This window comes from Pristis pectinata, chromosome 11 (assembly GCF_009764475.1).
Source record: "Pristis pectinata isolate sPriPec2 chromosome 11, sPriPec2.1.pri, whole genome shotgun sequence".
NCBI classification, from domain to species: domain Eukaryota; kingdom Metazoa; phylum Chordata; class Chondrichthyes; order Rhinopristiformes; family Pristidae; genus Pristis; species Pristis pectinata.
In genome coordinates this window covers 28,571,050-28,598,929 of record NC_067415.1, presented here as the reverse complement: position 1 = coordinate 28,598,929, position 27,880 = coordinate 28,571,050, and the positions used below count along the sequence as shown (strand labels likewise).

At 40.1% G+C, this 27,880-nt stretch overlaps 1 protein-coding gene across 1 annotated transcript in view; it reads right to left on the bottom strand.

The window, feature by feature from the left end:
- Positions 1 to 7,006: 7,006 nt before the first annotated feature.
- The window catches only part of mtmr6 (myotubularin related protein 6), a 39,351-nt gene continuing 18,477 nt past the window's right edge, over positions 7,007 to 27,880 (bottom strand). Inside the window, exons 9-14 of the mRNA XM_052026329.1 lie at positions 27,434 to 27,559; positions 19,871 to 19,920; positions 13,728 to 13,928; positions 12,719 to 12,853; positions 12,505 to 12,631; positions 7,007 to 11,816 (exon numbers count right to left, since the gene is read on the bottom strand). Coding sequence (XP_051882289.1) covers positions 11,559 to 11,816; positions 12,505 to 12,631; positions 12,719 to 12,853; positions 13,728 to 13,928; positions 19,871 to 19,920; positions 27,434 to 27,559 — 897 coding nt within the window. The 3' untranslated portion in view covers positions 7,007 to 11,558. The remainder of the gene's footprint in view (positions 11,817 to 12,504; positions 12,632 to 12,718; positions 12,854 to 13,727; positions 13,929 to 19,870; positions 19,921 to 27,433; positions 27,560 to 27,880) is intronic.

Sequence of the window (27,880 nt, the reverse complement as noted above, 5' to 3'; positions counted from 1 at the left end):
CGGGAGAATAACACTACACCTGTGCGAATCCCCATAGCATCTGGCGACTTTGTGATCTTGGTCTCAGAGGCCAACATCAGAACATCCTTGAAGAGGGTGAACCCTCGCAAGGTGGCAGGCCCCGACGGTGTACCTGAGAGGGTACTGAAAACCTGTGCCAACCAACTGGCTAGTGTGTTCAAGGACATCTTCAACCTGTGGTCTGAGGTTCCCACCTGCTTCAAAAGGGCATCAATCATACCAATGCCCAAGAAGAGCAGGGTGAGCTGCCTCAATGTCTCGCCCGGTAGCACTAACATCTACTGTGATGAAGTGCTTTGGGAGGTTGGTCATGCTAGAATTAACTCCTGCCTGAGCAAGGATCTGGACTTGCTGCAACTTGCCTACTGCCACAACAGGTCTACAGCAGACACAACCTCACTGCCACTCCACTCGGCTTTGGAGCACCTGGACAACAGTAAAACATACGTCAGGCTACTGTTTATCGATTACAGCTCGGTGTTCAACACCATAATCCCCTCAGTACGAATCAATAAGCTTCAAAATCTGTGCCTATACCTCCCTCTGCAACTGGATCCTCGACTTCCTTATCAGGAGACCACAGTCAGTGCGGATCAGTAGCAACATCTCCTCCTCGCTGACAATCAACACAGGCGCACCTCAAGGATGCGTGCTTAGCCCACTGCTCTACTCTCTCTACACTCATGACTGTGTGGCTAAGCACAGCTGAAACGCCATCTATAAATTCACCAATGACACCATTGTTGTTGACAGAATCTCAGATGATGATGAGGAGGTGTACAGGAGTGAGATAGATTAGCTGGTTGAGTGGTGTTGTAATAACCACCTCGCACTCAACGCCAGCAAGACCAAGGAATTGATTGTGGACTTCAGGGAGGGGAAGTTGGGAGAACACACACCAGTCTTCATTGAAGGGTCAGCAGTGGAAAGGGTGAGCAGCTTCAAGTTCCTGGGCGTCAACGTCTCAGAGGATCTGTCTTGCGCCCAACACGTTGAAGCAATCACAAAGAAGGCATGCCAGCGGCTCTACTTAATTAGGAGTTTGAGGAGATTTGGTATGCCACCAAAGACTCTTGCAAATTTCTACAGATGTAAGGTGGTTGCATCACCACCTGGTATGGAGGCTCCAAGGTGTAGGATCGAAAGAGGCTGCAGAGGGTTGTAGACTCAGCCAGCTCCATCATGGGCACAGTCATCCCTGCCATCGAGGATATTTTCAAGAGGCAGTGCCTCAAGAAGTTAGCATCTATCATTAAGGACCCTCACCACCTGGGACACACCCTCTTCACATTACTATCATCAGTTAGGATGTACAGGAGCCTGAAGACCCACACTCAACGTTTCAGGAACAGCTTCTTCCCCTCTGCTATCAGATTTCTGAACAGTCTATGAACAATTACTCCTCTTTTGTACTCTATTTATTTTTGTAACTTATAGTAATTTTTAATGTCTTTATGTCTTGCACAGTACTGCTGCCGCAAAACAACAAATTTCTTGACATATGTCAGTGATAATAAATTTGATTCTGATTAGTTACTATGCAGTATTCTGAAGCCTACATCCAATTCCATTCATAACATGTTTTGCGCTATGAATTACCTAAAATTCATGAGTCAGAATGAGGTTTTCCTTTGATAAGCAATTACATTGTAAATGATCATTACATATATTATACTAATTCAAATACACAATGAATATCTTTTTAAGAAGCTCATCACAAAGCCCGCATTAAATATACATAAATATGTACACACAAATTTTGCTTTCAATTTACCATGATTGGTAGCAATAGTGAATATTAATTTTGCTTTCTCATTGTGCTTCTGTAAGCAATAGTCTGAGTCTTATTTGGGCAGAATTATACTCAGCATAAAAATGTTATCAAGGGTGGTTAGTACAAGACCAATTTACCATAATTATCACAAATCTATAAAAGACTCTTCTCCAGCTGCAAGAAAACAAAATCAGGCACCAGCAATTAGTTTTCTATTACAGTTCACACTACATGTATAGAACACAATTCAATAGCTCTTTCATGTCTGGTATTCCTCTTGGAGAACTTGTGCACACAGGATTTGCTAATTACATCTTCATATCGAATTGAACTTTAACATAGAACTCCATGAATCAATAAGGATTAACTCCTAAACCCGCATGGTTTGTGTTTCGGAAGGAATGTTACCGGATTTGTATTGCAGCATCTTATAGCAAGCATCTTGGCAATGCAATAATAAAACTCAGTTTTCAATACTGATTGTTTGTGATTATGAGAAACTTCTCAAAAATTGCTTCAATTTTTTTTCAGCTGTTTCCCCATAAAGTCCGAAGTATATGCTGCAGAAATACAGTGTAGGATCTGATTTCATTGTGTAACTTTCTGGGTGGGAAAGTGAACACATTCTCAGACTCAGGAATTCAGCACAACATTCCAAGGGCCTCTACAGACAATTCATACAATACAGGGGACAGTCAATTGCATGACTTTGTACTTAAGGTAGCAACCTTAAAGCTGCAGTCACTCATTTTAAACACCCCATATAAATACAGAAGAATACAAGAGCATATGAAGTAGCTCACTTCTGTCTGCTCAACTTTCAACAAAATCATCGCTGAACATTTACCTCAGTGCCAGTTTTCCAACTAAGCCCGTATTCTTTCATTCCCTTTATATCTAAAAACAACTGAGCCTCCCCAGCCAAAGATTCTTCACCTCTGATGAAGAAATTTCTTCCCAGCTCTTCCCTGAATGGGAACCCCTTAATTTGAAACTGTGACTTCTGGTTCTAGCTGCCCCAGCCAGGGGAAACAACAACTCTGCATCTATCCTTTCAGGTTTCTTCAGAATTTTGTATCTTTCAGTGAGATCACACCTGGTTCTTCCAATTCAGCTGAAGCTCCCCTCAAACAAACAACAAACGAGCCAACCCAGGAATCAATCTGCTGCAGCAAGTATATTCTTCCCTAGGCAGGAAGACCACACTTCCAAACAATATTCCAAATATGATCTCATGTGGGCTCTATGTGGGACTCTTTTATTCAAATCCACTTGTAGTAAAGGCCAACATACTTCTTGGATTCCTAATTGCCGCTGAATCAACTTTCAGTGATTTGGGTACAAGCATACCCAGACCTCTCTAAACACCAACACCTTTCAATCTAAAAAAAAACCTTCATCTCTTCTTTCCACCAAACCAGACGACCCCATATTTTCCACATTATATTCCACCTGTCATGTCCTTGACCCTTCACTTAGCCTACCTAAATCCCCTTGAAACTCTGCATTCTCCTCAAACCCCTAATACCACCAAGCTTTGTACCATCAGCAAACTTGTATACATTATACGGGACAAGGATTGTGAACAGTTGGGGGCTTGGCACCAATCCCTGCTGAACCCCACTATTGACAGCCTCCCAAAACTAACGTGTCCTGTTCTTTCCTTGTGTTTGGTAACCAGTCCTCAATTCACACTGTATATTTAATTTTGTTTAATAATCTTTTGTGTGGTGTCTTATCAAAGGCCTTCTGAAAGCCCAAATGCAGCACATCCACTGGTTCCCTTCATCTGTCTGTCAGATACAACCTCAAAAAGTTGTCAAAATGACTTCTGTATCATATATCAATGTGGACTCTGCACAGTCCATTCCCACACCAACGAGTCTGCCCACAGCCTCCTCTACTGCCAAGTGGAGGCTAGACACAGATGAGAGAAACAGCACCTCATGTTCCACCTTGGTAGTCTCCAACCTGACGGCATGAACATTGATTTCTCTAACTTCTGGTAACCACTTCCCTATCCCTTTTCTCCTTTATCCCACTGGCCCCATCACCCCTTCTCTTTCCCCTCTCCCGCACTGCCGATCTGCCCATCACCCACACATTTCTCCCTCCAGTTTCCCTCCTTCCTTTATTCCATGGTCCACCATCCTATCCTATCAGATTCCATATCCTTCAGCCCTGTCACTTTTACCTATCGTCTCCCAGCTTCTTGCATCATTCCCACTCTCCCCCTCCCTCACCTGCCTATCAACCACCTCTCACCTGGATCCACCTATCACCTGCCAGCTCTTGCTCCACCCCTTCCCCCACCTTTTTATACTGGCCATCTCCCGCCTTTCTTTCTAGTCTCGATCCAAAACGCCGACTGTCCATTTCCCTCCATAGATGCTGCCTGACCCGCCGAGTTCCTCCAACATTTTGTGTGTTGTTCCTGAGTGCATCCACTATCTCTGTAGCCACCTCCATCAAAAGCTCAGGATGCAGGAACCGAAGACCTGTATCCTGAGCTTTTGATAGAGGTGGTTACCTCATATTCCACCTTGGTAGCCTCCAACCTGGTGGATGAACATTGGTTTCTCTAACTTCCGGTAACCGCAACCCAAAATGCAGACAATTCCTCCCCCCCAAAACAGGTGCTGGACAACCTGCTGAGTTCCTCCAGCAGATTGTTTGTTGCTGCTGTTATAAAAGGTACATGTTGAAGAACCAATTATTATGTAAATATGATGATCAGTTTCTAGACCTCTTGTGTCAAGTGGCTCCCTGCTGTGGGCTGTTTGAACAGAGAATGGTCTTTGTTTACGCAGCTGCTCCTTGGGAAGTGGTCAAAATTCAGAAAACAATAGGCCAAAGAAAAGTTGAATATGAGAGTATGCCAAGAAGAAACATTTTTTTAAAAATTGTAACTCCTTCTATAGATATGTAAAATAGGAAAAGATTAGCAAAAGCTAACGTGCATGCTTTAGTGACTGAGGTAGGAGAAATTATAGCGGGGAACAAGGAAATGGCAGAGAAATTAAACATTATCTTTTGTACTCTTCAGTAATGAAGTTACAAAAACCTTCTGATATTTGTGGAGGACTACAAATCTAAGAGGAAATGAGGAACTTGAAGAAATTGGCATTAGTGAAAAGCTAGTATTGGAGAAATTAATGGGACTGAAAGCTAATAAATCTATAGATTTTTAGCACAGCTGTGCCAGGAACCCTGCACCAACCAATGAAGAATCACCTCATGGCTTAGTGTGGACATGCTATCTATGAGAGCTGGCACTGGGCAGACCAGGGTAAGTGGTGCAGCTGCTGGTGTGAGTGCAGGCCATTGCTAGGGACTGCCCAGGTGGTAAGTATGTAGTGGGTCCCTCCAAAAGTATGGGAAAGGACTGATCCTAATACTTGTTAAATATATATGACCCAAACCCAAGTTCAGGGAACATAATTTTTAAGTTTATAGTCAAATCGAACTCTGCAATGTAGCAAACAATGAGAACATAGATACAAAAACAGAAAATGCTGGAAACACTTATGTCGGGCAGCATTTATGGAAAGAGAAACAGTTAATGTTTTGGGTCCAGGATCCTTCAGCAGAACTGGCAAAGGAAATCAGACCAGAAATGTTAATTGTTTCTCTTTCCACAAAAGCTGTCTGACCTGTTAACTGTTTCTAGCATTTTCTGTTTTTGCATCGGTGTTCTCATTGTTTGCTGCATTGCAGAGTTCGATTTGACAATGAACTTAGAATACTTCAGATTTCCACACCTGCACTTTAATGATTTACATTAGAGGACATGGACATATTGGTATTACAAGCACAAACATGGCAAGTGCAATGCAAGCAGGTGTGAAATGATGCATTCTGTTAAGAATTATATAGTGGCTATTTGATCTAAATGCTGCCATTTTGAAGGAGGTGCAAGAACAAAAATTCAAAGGGTGCATATCAATAAAATTGATTCCTTCAACCAGTAAGCCTAACTAGAAGTATAGATTTAAAATTATTTTGTAAAAATCTTGAAGGGAAACAGTGGTGCAGCCTTGGACGTGCAGTGAACTAGGTTCAAAATCTTGGGTGGTGACTGTGTGGAGTTTGCATATTCATCCTGTGACTATGTGGGTTTCCAAAGGTGCTCTGGCTTCTTCCCACATTTCAATGATGTGCAGCTTGGCATGTTAATTGGCCACATAAATTAACTTTTGAGCATAGGTGCAAGGGGATATAGATAGATTGATTGAGTGGGTGAAAGCTTAGCAAATAGAGTTTAATGTGGGAAAGTGTGTGGTCATGTACTTCGTTAGGAGGAATCTACAGGCAGACCATTATTTCAATGGAGAAAGGTTGCAATGAGCAAAGTACAGACAGATCTAGATGTTCTTGGGCACGAATTGCAGAAAAGGTAGCAAGCTGGTGCAACAAGTTGTTAGGAAAGCAAGTGGCAATATTGGGCTTTATTGCAAAGGGGACGCATTTTGGAAATAAGAAAGTTTTGTTACAATTGTATGGACCATTGATGTCACACCTGGTGCATTGCAGTTTGGGCCGCCTGAAGAAAGGATACAGGCATTGGAGGCAGTCCAAATGCACCATTTAATTCCTGGGATCAGAGGGTTGTCCCATCACAAGCAGCTCAAGAAATTAGATCTATATTCTTGAGTTTAGAAGAATAAGAGATGATTTTATTGAAACATACATGAAACAATATGATGTCAAGATGTTTCCACTACTCGGACAAGATTAGTGGCAGATATTTCAAACTGGGGTGCACAGGAATTTCACGATAAGGATAGTGAATCTTTGGAATTCTCTATTCTGGATGACTGTGGAGGACAGATCATAGAGTGTATTTAAAGAAAGGTTAAGACACATTTTTGAAACATCAGGGCATAGAGAGCTATGGAGAGGAGGCACAGAAGAAGAGATGAGGCCCAAAGAATGGTGGGAATTTAGAACTTGCAATGAGAGGGAATGGCTGAGGCAGATAGTATGGATGCATTTAAGGGATGCTCAGGAATGAGGAAGAAGAGAATATTATGTTGACAGACATTGATGAGCAGAAAGGACATGGCTTGGGTGGAGTATTAACCAGTTTCTGTGCTGCAGATCCTTTGCAATTTTTGGGGGGAAAAGCTGGTGTCAAACTAGACAGCTCTTTCAAAGAACTAGTATAGACACAATGAGTAGAAAATCTCATTATGTGCTGCAACATGCTATGATTCTATAAATTTTTCCTTTTATTAAGTTTTTAAAAATACAAGCAATACAAGGAAAGTGACAGATGTTACTATAATAGCTCAACATTTTGAGCCTTATTTTACAGAAAGTTTACACAAAATAACATCCTAAGTACATTTTGTCTTGTTTTTAGATTTAAGGCAACAGTGTCCAGATCATGTAAAAGTCTTCCTAGAGTTTCTTTCGCCATGCTGAAAATTCAGACCACCTCACATTAAACAATTCAAGCACTAATTACAAAGGACTCTACCCCACACTATGAACTCTCAGCAAGACTACAATTAATGATGAATTCCTCAGGACTAACAGTAAAACATCAAAGCTGAAATTTTAGTGCACTTTAAAAACTTAAAAGGCTGTTGCTTTAAGCATTCCTACTAGCTTCATGTGTCATCCACTCTCCCACCAGCCCCACCTATTTGCACCTACCAACACCCGCTGCCCACCCCCCCACTCCCCACATCTTTACATTCCCAAATAATTTTCAGATGTAATTATGTACTGGGACAATCAGCAAAACTCTGTACAGCATTATAAGTACACACAATTAACTGTACAGCTTTTCTCCAAAACTACAAGTGGGACCATTCTATTTATTGGTCAATAGAGTAAACACAAATAGATACACAATACCTAATTAGAGGTAGGATTATTATTTTGACTATAAAGACACTTTAAAATGTATTCTATTCCTAGTTTTTAGATTTGTGTAATTTATTTCCTGAATATTATTTGGCATTGATCTGCTTCACCAATCCACCATGTCCTTTTTTTTACAAGATTTTTTACGTAAATAGAAACTAGACACTAATCTTGAAAGCAGACTCGTGATAAAATTATTTAATCACGTTTCCTTTGATATCTTTATTTCCACCACAGGTTTTCTGTAATACTTTACACCAAATGGTCCCTTAAATGTTTTTAGAATTTTCAATGTGTTTAAAACACAGGCAAGAAATATTACAATATCTTTAATAAATAACTAAGCCTTAATATCATTTATAAATTATGACACATGAAATGGGTCACAACCAATAATTACTCACCATTACAATTAAATGACCTGCACCAGCAGCTTTAAAATCCAAAAGCTCAAACATGTCTTTTTGACAATCTTATTTTAACTGAAACATTCCCTACAACATAAATATTGGGCCATCTGTGCCAGCAGTTCTCTCATTACAGAACATAGTTAATGTAATGCAATTATCACCTTCAAATTAGCAGCATTAAATGCCAGCCTGCATCTTGGAGGGATCATGGAGCAAAAACAAAACCACATATTTCATAATATTCAAATTATGCCCATAATAAAGCAGCAAATCTCATTAAAGGCCATTAAAGATCATAGTGGAATAAAAGATTTGAAGGCACCCTCAGTGGGAAAACTTACCGCATCTTAGAAATTATCCTAACTCCCCAAAGGCAGATGGAATGCTTGCACTGGAGGGGTGTTAGTGCATGCAAATAGTTCTTATATACCAAAAACACATTTTTTCTGACAGTTCTCCCTGTCCCCAGTGCACTGAAATGTTGTAAAACTAGATTTTATAAATTATACATGAATTAATATGGGTGAATGTTATCTAAATGAACAGTTGAATTAATCCATGAACCTTCAAGCTAGTTTCCCATTAGTTCAAACATCATTCTTGCCCATTGTTATTTTGAGCAATTTTCCCATTACTCTGCCAATCAAGTACATACTTGGTGATCTCCATCAACATGTCAGGAGAGGCAATGTCAAAGAGAACTCCAGAACTACGCCCCTCAGAGAGAAAGGGGCTGATTTAGCTGAGCTGAAAGTCTTCTCTCATTTCTAGTTTCTCACTTGACTATCTGTGGGTAGTACCAATTAAAACCAAGGTCCCCTATTAACTTTGAAAATGCAACTTCCTATGTTTTGTCGAAACATTTGTAGAGTTGTATGTTGAGAGTAAGTAATTTACTGAATGTCTGTCAATTCTGCATTGAAAGACAAAGAACTTGCATTTATCTTGAATGCTAAAGTGCTGTACATACATATGTCTTAAACACTTATCCATTTTGTGTATTTAACTTGAAAAATCTAGATTTCAAATAAATTTAACATAGCTCTACCCATTAACGGCACTTCACTCATTTTTAAAAGAGAGAATCGAGCGAGCAGCTTTCAGGCCTCAGAAAACACCAATAAGGCCAATTTTCTAAAAATTCACTCCCAATATGAAGCCTTGCTGCCTGAATGTGCATATTGGAAAACTGCAGGCACTATCTACAAGATTTAAAATTAACACAAGAAAACTGTACAGGGGCACCTGTGGTCTCTTGATAAGAGCTTCTTGTAAGATCCATATTTAAGATGTACATCTGAAAGAATGTATACTGGTGCATCTCTGTTAGTAAATTATTACCGTGAGAGCTCTCATGAATTATAAGTATCCTAAATTGTTAAATTAAATCTTCCACCATAATAAAGTGCAAACACCACATTAGCAGAATACATATGTTGCAACAGAAATTCCAACACATCTCTCCAAGTTCTTTGTTACAGAACACTTATCGTATTTTTATGTTACACAGCTCTGCAGCCTAATCTCACATTATAAAAATTTGTAATTTTGTTGGAATTACTTCAGGAGATTTCATCAGTAGATTTAAAATGACTTTTAAAGAGGCTTAAAGGTTAGTGGTCAATATTTTTAGTATTTGCACAGTGATCACATAGGAAAAAAGCAATTTTAACAGCTTTCTAATATTTCGAAACCTGTTACCTCTGAGTAAAACTTTCCGAAGGTTGTGTTCAACTTCTGTAAACATATCAAGATCAATATATTAGTGCAAGGAACAGCCATAAACCCTGAGGAATATGAAGAGGTTCCAATATTGGAATGATTTCTAGAAACAGTCTGTACATTTCATAATGCTGAACTGTTCTGCTTGTATATTATTTTTATGCTAAATAAAAGAAAGTGTTGGACCTCTAAAGTACACCATATTCTAAAATAAAATCATGCAAAACATTGCAAATAAATCAAACATTTCAGTTATTCTGAAGGATCAGAAAAGAAACAAATATTTTCATATTGGTTCAAGCTGTATGGAGTCCTATGGCTGACAAAATTAGAGTATTCTCAATGATTCAGTAGGTTTGTACCTAATAGAGGCATGCTTGGGCTCAGCATAGAGTAAATATTTTCAATCCTTACAAATAAATTTACTTCATCTACCAGAACATATTTACACATATCATTGTTTACAAGGGTCTTGCAATCCCAGGAGCCATTCAGAGAATTTTTTTTTTCTTCTATTACACATTTATAAGCCTCAGGATAGGTAAGAGGCAGAGAACAGTAACCAAACTACCCCTGAACTACTTTATTCACACAATTAAGATTGATTAATACAGTTCACACTTACTTCCAATATTGAATACACTCAATCTAGATGACAAATACAAGGAACAAAAGAAGTTGGTACATTCAGAGGACAATTTGTCAGAGGCAGATCAATGAAAGTTTTTTTAAAAAAAACTAATTCCTGGAGACTGGCATCAAGAACTCCATTGTAATTAAGTAATCAGGTAGTGAATGGAATTGAACGAATTTCAGGGTCTAGGTGCCACAAAATTCTCAGACATCCTTGTTACACTAAGGTTCAAAAATAAATCGTGTATTAAACAATGTGGCCAATGCATTGTCAGTTTCCCTGAATGCATCATACAGAGTATTTGTTTTAAATATTAAGGTAATCACAAAGCCCAGAACATGCAGGCAATTTCCCTTTTTTTAAAATCTGCATTTCCAGGATGTCATCAAGCTTTCTGCAGAATAGTGGATGAGGCAAATGCAGCCCATTTTCTGCAGTCAGCGGATGGCTGGTTCAATGGCCATGACTTGAAGGACACTAATGCTATACCCGTTACATTGGACCTAACATAATGAGAGTCTCACAGCAGACTTCATATTTTGGTAGCTGAGCAGTAGCTGCATCATAACAAGATTGTTCTGCTGAATTTACAGTGTTAATCATAAAATGTTAACAGAACTTTATTCTAAGCCAAAAATGATTATTTTCTCATTAAATTGCAGTGATGTTAAAGCTTCACAAGTTACTTACTTTCAAAGAACCAATACCATCAATTGCACTGCCCAAAATCCATTGCAGATAATTTATCTTTAATAAAACACACTGCAAAATGTTTAGACTACATCAGTTGAATGAGGGTTCTCTGTATAACTACTATATTCACAATTTTTGGGCAGTGCAACCTCACTGATCTAGATCTGAATTAGATGAAGGATAGTACATATTTTTTTAAGAGTGAAATTTCCAAATTTAGTCCATTCAGATGTTACATATCTGATAATGATTTGAATCATTTTAAACTTTCAAAACAAATCAAACAGTGAGTGAAGTACGTAATTGTGCCATTAACCACAGAACCGATTGGCTGGTAGGCCAAGCATCTTTTTCTATACTACTGCACACTTGAGTTAATGTTTTCTAGAAGCACTTCCCCAGGTCTGTAAGCGAAGACTGTCTTTCTGATTTAGCAAGTCATCTTTGCCATGCCAAGTTCCAAATTAACCAATGTGGGCTCAGCTTTAGAGAAACCAGATTTGAGTTCTTTGCAACCATCTTCAGGAGTGTTACCACCTTGCACTGTTCTAATCGGGTTATTTTCCATCGTTGTTTGCTGTTTGCACACATTTTCAGTCGTCTTTAGCATTTGAGATAATTGGTTAACTGAATGAAAAGGTTCTTTTTTGATAACTGTACGGGGTTTTTCCCCCAGACTTGTTATTTTCTGTAAAAGAACAAAGTTAAAAAACAGAAATCCTCGTTAATTGGAAAATCTTTGGCTTGAACAAACCACTGATCAAAATACTATGCTCAAAGGCCACAGATTTAAGATACAATATACAGTAAGACTGCCAAACATCCAGAATTCCCTTCACATCAGCAAATATTTAAGATTTGACAGAGTAGTCCAGAAGTAGAACCACAGGGGCATTTTTAAAAATGTGCTCTGACATTTTCTTTAAACAATTTTAGTTATAAAGGGACCATGAGAAGAAAAACTGTTCAGCTGGGCAGGAGGTCATGTGATAAGATCTCCAAGAATATATCAAACTCCAGCTGGAAGCCCTAACATGCATGAATTTTTTCCCCTATCTAGCTTGGGATGACTTTTGTATATCAAGTGCCAGATAGGAAGAAAAAGATATAACACTATCCTGTATCAATCTCATACAGGATGGTACTTACAACAATAAGGGAAGTCCTTAATTATGAGAAATTTGTTGGGAACCTATTTTGCACCAATACCCTGGTCCATCTTATTGTTACTTTTTCTATTGCAAGATAGTAGCCAATTTATTCCTGGTCACTGAGTAAAATAAGCAATACATTATTTCATGCAAATATATCCTGCAAAGCACTAGGTGAGGCCACACTGTGACACTTTGTGCCTTTGGCAGCTGGTATCAACTCACTTCCTCCAGTTTTTTGGCTTCAATCTCCAGTTGTTTATTCTGTTCACTGAGAGAGAGAACTAGTCCAAGTTGTGATTGCCTGGGATGCATTATTTTATCAAACTGATGATACATACAACGCCAAAACCTGTAAACGCAATTGAGAATTGGGAATTAGAGAAACAAAATAAGTTGCATATTTTGGCACAAAATTTTAACAAAAATTCAAACTTACTTGAAGTTGAAGGAGACAGTGTTTGGTTCAAGCACTTCATGTACACAGGGAAGATTAGGATCATAGAGCGGGTTCAAATACTTGTGTTGATTTTCCAAAAGAAATGACCATAAGGAATGGGTCTTGTGTTGAATTCTATGAAAAAAAAACAATTGTTGTTACAAATATTGCTTTTCCAAGAACAATGTTTAAAACATTATCGCACACATAAACGGCCAATTATATTTATCAAATTTAAAAGTTCTTAAACAAATACCATGAATTCTCAATTACATTTGAAATGGAGGACATTAATTACATTCAGGATTAAATCACAGAACTCCAGTAGCCACAATGAATTTAATGGCGATACTCATTTAACTAGCATCAGGACACAAGGGAAGTCCTTTAAAATGAGGAAGCTTTAGCAATCCTCTTTGCATCAATATCCTGGCCCATCTTGATAGTATTGTTTCTTGCCCTACCTCCTCCTATTACCTGCTTCTGTATACAGTAACACTCTTTCTATAATTTTCTAAGGCAATATTTATGTGATACATATTCTGATAATAGTTCAGAACAACGTGTCAAGTCAAGTCAAATATATGCAAGAATTCGCAATGCCTCAGGCATCCTACTTTCACCTTCGGTTAATTAAAATGATTCAGGTTTGTTCCAAACATTTTCAAGTTACATTTTAGTTCAGCACTCCCCCACCTTATTAATAATAAATTGATTTGTATCATGTACAATTTTTTTGAGAAGTTGATTGTGGTAGTTATCACTGTAGTATGTGATCACACCTCAATATTAATAGCACAATATCCCATTATGAATCTAATTACATTATGCTACCTGTTAGAGATTGCAAATAAGAATCAACTCTACAATGTACATACCACCTGTAACCTCAAATTTGCTGCAACCTAAAGCAGTCATTTTTCACTAATCTGCACATTCCATGCTCAGAGTCACATAGACGCTTCCTCTACTTTACAAATCTACCACACTAATGTGCAACAACACTTACTTCATGTCTTCTCGTTCTTTTTGGCAGTTTCCAATGAAGTTCCCAAATTGGCAGGAATGAACATGTTCATGTATCTCAAGCAAGAAAGTTTCACTGTACTCAAAAACACGAGGAAACTGTTCCGTCAGATGCCAAACACACTCAATAAACTGTGTAAACACCGGAGATATTTCTTTAGGGTCGCCATCAAGTTGACCACATCTACAAAATAGAAAGGGGCCAAGAAGGAAAAGCAGCATTAAAATAAATAATACCCCATTTTTAAACATTTATTTTCTCACTAAAAACACTATTCTGGTCTAAAAACCAATGAGGTAGGACAGGAGAGACAGCCCCTATAAAAGCAATATTGAAATAAAAAGGGTCTTTACTGATACCATTATTTAGTGTGCCTGACAGATCGAAGGGTCTATGAACTCATCAGCCACAGAGCCTTTAGCACAAACATTGCAGAACTACAAGGCAAGTCCACTGGGCAGAATGATGCTATTCAAGGCAATATAGGCTCTTCTGTACATTAGAGATCTCTTGGAAACAGATTTAATAGGACTCTTACTCAGAGTCATAGAGCCATACAACAGCATGGATACATGCCCTTCAGCCCAACGAGTCCATGCTGACCACAGTGTCCGCCCAGCTAGTTCCAATTTCCTGCATTCGGCCCATATCCCTCTAAGCCCTGCCCCTCCATGTACCTATCCAAGTGCTTCTTAAATGACACTATTGTATCTGCCTCAACCACTTCCTCTGGCAACTCATTCCACATACTCACCACCCTCTGCGTGAAAAAGTTGCCCCTCAGGTCCCTTTTAAATCTTTCCCCTCTCATGCTAAATCTCTGCCCCCTAGTTTTGGACTCCCCTACCCTGGGGAAAAGACTGTTACCATCCACCTTATCTATGCCTCTCATAATTTTAAATATTTCTGTAAGGTCGCCCCTCATTCTCCTACATTGCAAGGAATAAAGACCCAGCCTGGCCAACCTCTCCCTCTAACTCAGGCCCTCTAGTCCTGGCAATGTCCTTGCATGTCTTTTCTACACTCTTTCCAGTTTAACCATGCCTTTCCTACAACAGGATAACCAAAACTGTACCCAGTACTCCAAGTGCAGCCTCACCAACGACTTGTATAACTGCAACATAATGTCCCTACTCCTATACTCAATTCTGACTAAAGGAGGCCAGCATGCTAAATGACTTTTTCACCACTACTGTCTACCTGTGACGCCGCTTTCAACGAACTATGCACTTGTACTCCAAGGTCCCTCTGTTCCATTACACTGCCCAGTGCCCTACCATTCACAGCACAAGCCCTTCACTGGTTTGACTTTCCAAAATACATCACCTCATACTTATCTGTATTGAAATCCATTTGCCACTCCTCAGCCCACTTCCCTTACTGATCAAGATCCCCCTGTAATCTACGGTAACCTTTATCGCCATCAACACCACCGCCCAATTTTGTGTCATCTGCAAACTTGCTGATCAAGCCTTGAGCATTCACATCCAAATCATTTATATAAATAATGAATAACAAGGAGGAACTGGCCCAAGTTGATTGGAAAAGTAGGGTAGGTGGAGGGACGGCAGAGCAGAAATGGATGAAGTTTCTACAAGAAATGAGGAAAGTGCAGGATAGATATATTACAAGAAAGAAGAAAATTATGAATGGAAAAATGGCACAAATGTGGCTAATGAGAAAGGTTAAGGCTAAAATAAAAGCAAAAGGGAGGGCATACAAGGAAGCAAAAATTAGTGGGAAAACAGAAGACTAGGAAACTTAAAAACTTACAGAAAGAAACTAAGAAAGTCATTAGGAAAGAAAAGATGAATTATAAAAGGAAGTTGGCAAATAACATACAAAAGGATACTAAGAGTTTTTTTTAAATATATGAAGAGTAAAAGAAAGACACGGGTAGATATAGGACTGATTGAAAACGATGCTGGAGAAATTATAATGGGCAACAAAGAGGTAGCAGAGGAACTGAGTATTTTGCATCAGTCTTCACTGTGGAAGACATCAGCAATATACCTGATAGTCAGGGGTCTCAGGGAATAGAATTGAGTACAGTCAAGATTACTAGAGAGAAGGTGCTCAGGAAGCTGAATGGACTAAGAACAGATAAGTCTCCTGGACCGGATGAAGTGCACCCTCGGGTTCTGAAGGAGGTGGGTTTAGAGATTATGGAGGCATTGGAGATGATTTTCCAGGAATCAATAGACTCCGGCACAGTTCCGGACGATTGGAAGATTGCAAATGTAGTTCCGCTGTTTAAGGAAGGAGGCAGCAAAAGGAAAATTACAGGCCTATTAGTCTGACATCAGTGGTTGGAAAGTTATCTGAATCGATCCTCAAGAACGAGGTTATGGAATACCTAGAGGTGCATGACAAGACAGGTCCAAGCCAGCATGGTTTCATGAAGGGAAGATCCTGCCTGACCAACCTATTGGAATTTTTTGAGGTAATCTCAAGTAGGATGGACAAGGGAGAGGCTGTGGATGTTGTGTATTTGGATTTTCAAAAGGCCTTCAACAAGGTGCCGCACAAGAGGCTGATTAATAAGATGAGAGCCCATGGAATTACAGGAAAGATATTAGAATGGGTGGAGCATTGGCTGATAGGCAGAAAGCAAAGGGTGGGACTAAAGGGATCCTGTTCTGGTTGGTTGCCAGTTACTAGTGGTGTTCCGCAGAGGTCGGTGTTGGGGCCGCTGCTTCTCACACTGCATATCGATGACTTAGATTATGGAATAAATGGTTTTGTGGCTAAGTTTGCAGATGACACCAAGGTAGGTGGAGAAGCAGGAAGTTTTGAAGAAACAGAAAGGTTGCAGAGAGACTTGGATAGTTTAGGAGAATGGGCAAAGAAACGGCAGATGTGATATAATGTTGAGAAATGTGCAGTTGTACACTTCGGAAGAAGGAATAAACGGGCAGATTATTATCTAGATGGGAAGAAAATTCAAAATTTGGAAGTGCAAAGGGACTTGGGGGCCCTCGTGCAGGATACCCTAAAGGTTAACCACCAGGTTGGATCAGCGTAAGGAAAGCAAATGCTATGTTGGCATTCATTTCAAGAGGAATAGCGTATAAAAGTAAGGATGTGTTGATGAGGTTCTATGGGGCACTGGTGAGACCTCATTTGGAATACTGTGTGCAGTTTTGGGCTCTTTATCTTAGAAAGGATGTGCTGATGTTGGAGAGGGTTCAGAGAAGATTTACGAGGACGATTCCCGGAATGAAAGGGCTTACATATGAGGCGCGTTTGTCGGTCCTTGGACTGCATTCATTGGAGTACAGAAGAATGAGAGGGGACCTCATAGAAACATTTTGAATGTTGAAAGGACTGGAGAGAGTAGATGTGGCTAAGTTGTTTCCCTTGGTGGGTGAGTCCAGGACAAGAGGGCACAGTCTTAGAATTAGAGGGTACCCATTTAGAACAGAGATGAGGAGAAATTTCTTTAGCCAGAGGATCGTGGATTTATGGAATTCGTTGCCACATACAGCTGGGGAGGCCCGATCATTGGGGGTGTTTAAGGAGGAGATTGATAGGTATCTAATTAGTCAGGATATCAAGGAATATGGGGAAAAGGCCAGGAATTGGGGCTAGATGGGAGAATAGTTTAACTCACGGTGAAGTGGCGGAGCAGACTCGATGGGCCGAATGGCCGACTTCTGCTCCTTTGTCTTGTGAAGGGTCTCAACACCGACCCCTGCCGCACATCGCTAGTCACCGGTCTCCATTCTGAGAAACAACCTTCAACCACCACCCTCTGCTTCCGATCTCTGAGCCAATGTTGAATCCACCTAACTAGGTCTCCCTGGATTCCATGGGACCCAACCTTCCAGACTAGCCTACCATGTGGGACCTTGTCGAAGCCCTTGCTGAAGTCCAAACAGACAACATCCACTGCCCCACCCTCACCTATCTTTTTGGTTACCTCTTCAAAAAAAAAACTCCAAATGTTTCGTCAAGCACTATTTTCCACGCACAAAGCCATGCTGACTCCTGCTAATCAGCCTCTGTCTATCCAAATGTTGGTAGATCCAGTCCCTCAGAATTCCCTCCAATAACTTCCCCACTACTGATGTCAGGCTGATCAGCCTGTAGTTCCCCGGCTTGTCCTTGCTACCCTTCTTAAAGAACAGAACGGCATTAGCCACCTTCTAGTCTTTGGGAACTTCACCAGTGGCTAATGATGAAGCAAATATCTCCACAAGGGCCTCCCCAATTTCTTCTCTAGCCTCCCACAAAGTTCAAGGAAGCACTCGGTCAGGCCCTGGGGATTTATCCACCTTAGTGCGCTGTAAGGCTGCAAATACCTCCTCCCTGGTAATATGAATTTCCTCCAAAACATCTCCACTAGTTTCCCTCATCTCTTGAGCAAACATGATTTTCTCCTCAGTAAACACAAAGGAGAAATATTCTTTAAAAAACCCATCCATCTCCTGTGGCTTGAGACATAGGCGGCCCTGCTGATCTCCAAGGGAACTACTCTCTCTCTAGCTACCCTCTCTATAGCTATAGAACCTCTTGAGATTTTCCTCAACCTTACCTGCCAGATCCATCTCACACCCTCTCTTTGCCTCCTGATTTCCCTCAAGTGTATTCTTAATCTTTTTATAATCATCAAGGGATTCACTCATCCCCAACCTCCTAAATCCAATGTATGCTTCCTTCTTTTTCTTGACCAGAGCCTCAATATCGTTCGTCAGCCAAGGTTCCCTAAACTTGCCAGGCTTACCCTTCACCCTAACAGGAACATATTGCTCCTGGATTCTTGATATCACACTCTTAAAAGCCTCCCACTTGCTGTTCATTCATTTCCCTTCAAACAGACTCACCCTATCGACCTCTGCTAGATCCTGCCTAATTCCCCCAAAATTAGCCCTGCTCTAGTTTAGGACCCTAACCCGTGGACCTGTCCTATCGTTTTCCATCACTATCTTAAAACTAATAGAACTATAGTCACTAGAGCCAAAGTGCTCCCTGACTGCCGCTTCAATTATTTGCCTGACCTCGTTCCTTAAGAGGAGGTCCAGTATTGCACCCTCAGTGGGAATGTGTCCAATACTCAGTGTTGAAATAGAGGTAGTAAAGCAGCTAGTAATTATATGGACAAGGCAACAAGTAATCCAAAACATAAATGGGGCATTAGTTTTACAATTAGACATCATATCCAAAATTAAATTGTTATGAATACATTGGGAGTTTTCAGCATGCTCAATTTGCCCTTAAACTAACTCCACAGGTAACGTAAGGGGGCAGTGGTTGAACACTGACTACACCACAAGTTTTTACTGACCAATGTGGCATTTTGAGCAAATGAACCAAATGGCCTGCAACCCATTTCCTCTCTACTTTTCTGCTAAGTTTGCTTTTAGTCTGTCACTTTTGGGATGTTCAATAAAATGTGTAAGATTGGTCACATCTGGAATTTATACATGAGCATTATAAAATACATATATGATTCTGAGACTTTAATACAATGATGACGAAGTGTAATGTTGTCAGCATAAGATATACAAAATAAAATTGAGCCTGTTCAAATGGAAATAAAATATCCCAAAGCAGAGCACAAAGTTATAATATCCTGGTGTCCCTTGACCAACAATGGCAGAATCAGTGATTCACTGAATTTGCTGTTCATTAATCTTATTGTGAGCTACACAATTTGTTAATGTGCCTACGAGATCACTCTTTAAAAGTATTTCTTAGTTAGGAAACAGTATAGCGGGAGCTGACGACACAAGACATCATGTGCAATCTTTTTATTTATATAAAATCTATGTCCATTGGACTTTCACCAGAGTTTTGAAAATAATTGGAACATAGTGCCTTGTAAAATTGTGTTGGAGAAATAAGAAATCGATATTTTACCCCCACTGTTGAATACCACTGGATTTTTCTTAAAAAGGATTTAAATGAAAATAACTTTATCTTAAATATATACAACAGTTCAAATATAATCTGACAGAATAACAACTGATTTTATCTGAGAAGTGTTGCAAAATATTTTAGCACATGAACATTCAATACACTTAAGCCACAACCATACATATCTAGAAAATCATTTAGTAGCAACAACCATTGCACCTTTTCCATAGTTATAAACAATTTTCACACAAGTACTACTTGCTTACCTGTCAGCAAACTTGTGACCAAATGAAATCCAGTCTTTTTCTATCAAAACCTTGCAAAAGAAAATAGATTAATTATGAATTCATGAAATATGAACTTAATACTTCATATTTACAACACTTAGTATATGACATGTATCATCCAAAATTATAACTTAATTAGGGCAGGGGTTTGGTATGTTTTAATACTGGCGTAACATAATGAACTGAGATCACTATATTGATTCCAAAGTCTTGTTTTTTTTTAAATTTGGCATCTGGTCTTTACCTCAGGAATGGCAGCAAAGCTGGATTGAAGAGGATGCTATGGCAATGAGTCAAGGTGCTCAGATCAAGCATAGAATCATGGCTGAGTAAGTCTTTGAAGTGATCCTTTTAGTGGACATTGACCTTAATAAATTCACCTCCATTGATAGCTCTCTGTCAGATGGGACTATGTAGAAGGCTTTGACAGCACTGAAGAACCCATGCACATCATGGCTGTCAGCTCATTGCTGGGCCTTCTTCATCAGGTGTCAGGCCCCGACAGTGTACCTGGCAGGGTACTGAAAATCTGTGCCAACCAACTGTCTGGAGAGTTCATCTTCAACCGCTCACTGCTGTAGTCTGAGGTTCACACCTGCTTCAAAAAGGCATCAATCAGACCGGTGCCAAAGAAGAGCAGGGTGAGCACTCATATCTACTGTGATGAAGTGCTTTGAGAGGTTGGTCATGGCTAGAATTAACTCCTGCCTTAGCAAAGACCTGGAACCACTGCAATTTGCCTACTGCCACAACAGGTCTACAGTGGACGCAATATCACTGCCTCTTCACTCAGCTTTGGAGCACCTAGACAACAGCAAAACATACGTCAGGCTGCTGTTTATCTATTACAGCTCGGTGTTCAACACCATCATCTCCTCCATACTAATCAACAAGCTTCAAAACCTGGGCCTCTGTACCTAACTCTGCCACTGGATTCTCAACTTCCTTATCAGGAGACCACAGTCAGTGCAGATCAGTAGCAATATCTCCTCCTTGCTGATAATCAACTGTTACAGACTCAGTGGAAGTCCCTTTAAGATAGAGAGTGTGTGTGTATGTGTGTGTGGGGCGTGCTTACGTCAATAGAAGATAAAGGACGTAATGACGTTGTTGAAGAGGTTAGAAGAAGGAGAGGGAGAGAGAGAGAGAGAGAGAAGGGAGAGAGACACCAGCCTGCTAGTTTTCTCTATCGATGGATGAGAAACAATAACTGTGTTTGCCACTGAAGTCCATGTATGGAAGTTGGAAGTAATCCGGTAGAGTTCACTTTGTTGCTGACCTGTAGAAGGAAACAGGTATTTGTGTGTGGACGACCACGATTCGGATGCTTTTCGGGGTGAGGAAGTCACTACCGAGTAAACACTGGAGTGTCGTTTGGGTTCCATCGTGGAACATTTGGATTTCGTATGTACTCTCTCTCTGTTTTTCTACATCTACGTCTTATCTTCAGACAACGGTGGTTGTTGAAGAAGCCCTTGCTCATGTTTCACCTTATGGCTTGCGGAACTGAACTTTAAGAACCATTCCGGAACTTGGAGTTTGGGACTTTGTCACACACACACGACGAGTTTAGTTTTGGGGTTAACATTCGAGGTTTAACATTTTTGAATTCTAACATACTAACATTTTTACTTTTATTTTACGTATTATCATAAGTAGTGATTAATAAAATAGTTTTTGACACTGAATCATGCTCAGTGTGTTTCTTTTGTTGCTGGTTCGTGACACAACACAGGTGCACCTCAAGGATACGTGCTTAGCCCACTGATCTACTCTCTACACTGATGCCTGTGTGGCTAAGCACAGCTGAAACGCCATCTATAAATTCACCAATGACACCACTGTTGTTGGCAGAATCTCAGATGGTGATAAGGAGGCGTACAGGAGTGAGATAGGTCGGCTGGTTGAGTGGTATTGCAACAACATCCTCGCATTCAATGTCAGCAAGACCAAGTAATTGATTGTGGACTTCAGGGAGGGGAAGTTGGGAGAACACACACCAGTCTTCATTGAAGGGTCAGCAGTGGAAAGAGTGAGCAGCTTCAAGTTCCTGGATGTCAACATCTCAGAGGATCTGTCTTGCGCCCAACACATTGAAGCCATCACAAAGAAGGCACACCAGTGGCTCTACTCATTAAGAGTCTGAGGAGATTTGGTATGTCACCACTCTTACAAATTTCTACAGAAGTACAGTGGAGAGTATTCTGACTGGTTGCATCACCGCCTGGTATGGAGGCTCCAATGTGCAGAATCGAAAGAGGCTGCAGAGGGTTGTAGACTCAGCCAGATTCATCATGCGCACAGCCCTTCCCACCAAAGACATCTTCAAGAAGCAGTGCCTCAAAAAAGCAGCATCCATCATTAAGGACTCTAACCATCCAGGACCTGCCCTCTTCACATTACTACCATCAGGGAGGAGGTATAGGACCCTGAAGACCTGCACTCAACATTTCAGGAACAGCTTCTTTCCCTTCACCATCAGATTTCTGAACAGTTCATGAACACCACCTCGTTACTCCTCTTTTGCACTATTTATTTTTGTAACAGAGTGATTCTTATGTCTTTATGTCTAGCACTGTACTGCTGCTGCAAAACAATAAATTTCACGACATATGTCAGTGATAATAAACCTAATACTGATTCTTTCCACCCACCATCTGTCATTTAGGTCATGAGCTTCTGCTGGACCTCAGCATTCAGGTGCTTTTACAGTTGTTTATTTTCTCGCAGCATGGTGGAGATTTCAATCCAGAATGCCTTGTGACAAGGTCTAAAGAGGCAACTAAAATAATAAAAAGCCATGGGAACAGATGGCAACCCCGCTGAAGTTCTAAAAAGCAGTAAGGAGTATTCAGTCCACATCTGAGAAGAGCTATACCAGTAGATCTCAAAGATGCTACAATCATGACCACCTTCAAAAAAGGTTAAACCAACTATATTAACTACAGAGGGCTCTCTCTGCTGTTCACCATGGAGAAAAATATTGCCAGAGTCCTTCTCAACCATCTCCTTTCACTGGCTGGAGAACTGTGCCCTGAATTGCACTGTGGACCATGCAACAAGAGACCAGCCCATGACCAGCTTCTTCCCCTTCACCATCAGATTTCTGAACGGTCCATGAACACTACCTCGTGATTACTCATTTATTTTTGTAACTTTTAGTATTTTTTTTTATGTCTTGCACTGTACTGCTGCTGCACAAACAACAATTTTCACAATATACTTCACTGATAACAAACCTGATTCTGATATGCGGGGAACATCACCAACCACTACACTTAGCAGTTTCAACCTCACTAAAGCCTTTGACTCCATCAACCCTCCTCACATTCTACTGTCAGCAGAGGTTTGTGTCCAACTTCCATTTGATTCATGTTAGTATACAAGCGATGGCTCTGTTGTGGACCCATTTGTTAGGACCAGTCTCAGCAAAGACTGACATCAAGCAACCATCTTATTCTGACACCCTGCCCCACCCAATCTGTATCGCTGCAATGCTACACCTTAACTCCAACAAGCTTTGCATTGAAGTGGAGCAAATCTACAGGGTTAATGGACACTATTCACCCTACAGGGCCTACACACCAGAACCAATGTCACTCAGCTTTAGTAATCAAAGCTGCAGTAACAGGAAGTGCTTACATTTGTACACATATGGAGGTAATTCCAAGTTATCCTTCGCTCAATCCCTGAAGCTCCAATTAAAGAAAAGTGTATTTAAAATCAAGAGCTTAAATGTGGCATAAAACCATTGGACTCCCTCCTTCCTATATGCCTCTGAGACTTGGACCACCTGCAGCAGGCATCTGTAAAGATAGCACTAATCCTATCTCCACAAAATAATCCAACCCCACCAGAAGGATATGCAAAGCAAAGTCAGTATCTTCTCCCAGGCCAACATCCTCAACGTGGAGGTCCTAATTACACTCTATCAATTATAAAAATGGAGGTCTACAACTGCTGTCCCTGACTGAAAGATTAACTTTCTCAAAAGTAACCACAAACAACTATAATGATTTCATTCAGAATTCCTGCATTGCATAGCAGAGTCCAAAAACTACCTGATTCCCAGCCTTAGAGAGTAGCACAGTGATGTTATACTTGCACTCACATCTGCAAAATTATGGCCCAACCTGCCCCTGCAGCATCACAATCCTCTCCAACAATAAAAGTTCATGTCAAGACCTAGGAAAACAAGGAATACTTTCCATATCTTGCGAGCCACTCTGCAAAGGCAGACATCAATGATGATGAAAATCGCCACCATCTGCAGTGTGCCTGCAAAACCTTTGGTCAATTGAGGAAGCAGGTATGTATGATCAAGACCTCAGAATTGCCACAAAACTCTTCTGAGGTCTGAACAACCTACTACAGGCAACTCAAAGCATTTGAAAAATACTAGCAATGCCGTCTCCACAAAATCCACCAAATTTATTGGAAGTACAAGTGAACCAACATCAGTACCCTACTGCAGGTCAACTTTCCCAGCCACGAGAGCCTAGATACACTCTGTTAGCTATGTTGAGCAAACCTCATTGTACACGACTGATGCCAGTCTCCCAAAACAAACAGTATTCCAAACTCTGTTACAGGAAGAGATTGTGGATGGACAAAGGAAGAGATTCAAAAATGTGCTTAAAGCCTCCTTAAAAAAATGCAACATTCTGACTCCTGGAGATCTCTAGCCCATGACTACTCAAAATGGGGAGGGAGCACTTGGGATGGTATGGAGAATCTCGAGGTCATGAATCAGGTGGACACAGAGGTTTTACGTAAGTGGCAAGCTACCAACCCATTCTCCTTGTAAAGTCATCATATGCCCCATCTGTGGGACAGTCTGTGCTTCCCCTCACCTTACCTGCCATCTTAGAAAGCACAAAACTGCAGTGCAACTCCTGAAAAGTACAAAAGCATGTAGAAAACAAAAACTGCTCAGTAACCTGTCACTGAAATTGATATAACAATGCCATCAAACATGCAAATTAACAGCAATTATTAAACCTGGTACAGTACCTTTTTTTTCCCCTAAGGGGATGAAATGTCATTCTGTTTCTGCAATGACAAGTTCCTTTCAATAGTCCTGTTTTGCCACCAAGATTTCTAAGCATACTTAGAAAGATTTACTAATGTTCCTTCTTTCCCAATTCTCTCAGCTTTTTCCTGCCATCTCTAAATGCAGCAATCACTTTGGGGGTATTACTTAAATTCATTAACAGGCTGTGGGTATCACTGGCATGTCCAGGATTTACTACCTATTAAGTGAGTGGTTTTCAAGGCTATGTCTGAACTGGAGCTGGGTCTAGATTATACGGACATATTATCCACTATAGATGGGTTTTTATGGCAATATGGTCATTTCATTGTTAGCATCAGCAATTAATAAATTTATCTGGGCTGAAAATTATAATCGAATTTACATTTCCTAAAGTAGGACTGGATTACTGGACCAGTCCCAAGCTCATGATTAGCAGCTCTTTGTCTCATCCAAATGGTTATTAATCATATGAACCTGGAGAATAAAATGTTGGCAAGTTATGAAATTGTGATGCAACATTACAGCTCCATCACACATTCCCCCACAATACTTTTTTTCTGGAGGGGTCAGTGGATAATGATTAAGAAAAAGTAGGACCCTTGACTAGTTTCTCCTGCACATATCAAGGGTATGGAATAAATACTATCCACATCTCAATGCCTGTCAGGCTGCAGGCTCAATGAAGCTTCCCAGAATAGTGGCTGTCGGGCATCCCCTTCTCCATTGGGTTTACCTTGCTTTTAAACTGGACAACTTCTCTGATTTGACTTACTTCCTCCAAATAACTATAACTAGCTATGCAATCCTTTGTGGAGAGTATGGGGAACATTCTCTATTTAGGTCCCATCCTTCACCTCTTTGTTCATTTCACTGTTGTTGCATTGCTACTACTTCTTGTCCTTGCTCCAAACATTAATTTTTCATCAGCTTTGCCTTCAATTACTGTATTACCTTCCACTGTCTTCACACAGCCCATCTCAGACTCTTCCTTTCCACTGTTTCTCTACCTTGATTTCTAGGGATATTCAGTAGACCTGTAGCTACCATAAATCCAATGACCCTTACGGCTATCTTGAGCACATTTCCTTCTATCTTACTTCCTGCAGGGCTAATCAACTTTCAGAGTTTCTCTATCTGATTCATCTGCTCTGACAATATAATCGTCCACATCAGTACTTTAGATGCCCACCTATTCCTCAAAAGATTTCTCTCCAATGTGATTGGCCTGGCTCCTTTCCAAAAATCCTGTTCTCATCCCTTTCCCTCCCTTCCAGGATGGAGATCCACCTTCTGCTTCTTTCACTACCCTTTCCATCTGCACCACATCCATTTTATGAATTAGTCACTCTCTTGCCTTTCAGACATTTTTTGCTCTCCTCCCCCCCCCACCCCCAAATCCTTTCTCTGCCTCTGAACTTTATTAATAATTATTTTAGCTCTAACTTTTTCTTTCTAATAAAAGTTTTTCCTTTTTAATAAAGTATCTCTGAAGATATGTCCCTTTATAATGTACAAACGGACATTGTCTTGAAAATCTTATCTGCCTCCTTGAACAATCTCTGGTATGGGCCACCTGGTGCTTTGATGAATAGTGGTGAAATCAATCTGGGTCATCACAAAAATTGCATCAACAAATGGTAACCAAACGTAGAAAAGCATGTTTGTAGATGGAGTTGCAATCCTTTCTCCTTTGATGAGCAGTGATATCAGTGAAGGAGACCTTGTTTCCCCAAATTTGATAATCAATGGGATCAAAGGTGGCCTAAGTGATAAGGAAAAGTAATTGGCAATTGGTTTATTATTGTCAAATGATCAGAGATACAGTTAGAAGCTTTGTTTGCATGCCATCCAGACAGATCATTCTATGCACAAGTACATCGAGGTAGTACAAAAGGAAAAACAATAACAGAATGGAGTAAAACACCTGCTGTTTCAGGTAGGCAAGGCAAAAGGACAAGACTAATCTAACTTAGTTTGTGGGGGGTGGGGTTAGATATGCTCCTTCCCAATCTGTGGGAAGGAATCTAAAATTTCATAAATTCTAGAACATGACAAATTAATTACAGCTGCCATTGAAGTCCCCATTTCTTCAATTCTTTTGGCTAAATCATATTCTACCTGGTTTTACTCACGCATGAATTATATTTGCCAAAGTGTTGGATGATAGCAATCAGAAGTGAAACACTTGCATTTAAATATCCTTTTCAGTGATAAGATCATGATGAATCTGAATCCAGGTTAGAAATAAACTAATTTGTGAACTATTTAGGAACCAATGGTATAAACTGCAAAGTAAGTTAACCCCTATCATTCAAGGAGCAGCAGGCACAGCAAGTGAAGTTACAAGAAATCTCAATCTGGCTGCTTATAAGATATAAATTTGTGTGATTAATTAAAGCCAGTTCAATTTATCAAGCCCTGTCAAGTGGAATAATACATTCTGAATTCTTATTCATCAAATTGAATTCAATCTGTATGGAGCTAAAAAGGTAATCAGATTTTCTTACCATAAATCCTTTTATTGTTCTGTAATATGGATCCAGCAGCAAAGAACCCAAAGAACAGACTTGTGCTGTACGATCCCAACCATCAGAGCAATGGACTAAGACACTGGCACCATCATATCCAACTGCCTGTACAAGATAGAGAGACAGACAGGTCATGGAACCATTCAGGCAAACATTTCTTTACGATATAAAATGCAATCTACAGTTCTTAAAGAAACTCAAGGTTTATATATTATTTTGATACCTTAAAGTTTGTCAAGGCTTCGATGTTAATCACCTTAGCTTCCCAAAGATTAAAAATTGAGTTACTGATTTCAAAATTTACAGGCTATTTCATTGGAAAAAGGATAGTCATTTGATGCATTAACTAAACCAAAGGCCTGAATATTTATTCAGGCCTAGAGGCTTATTTTTTTTTTAAATACTACAATACATAAAATCTATGAG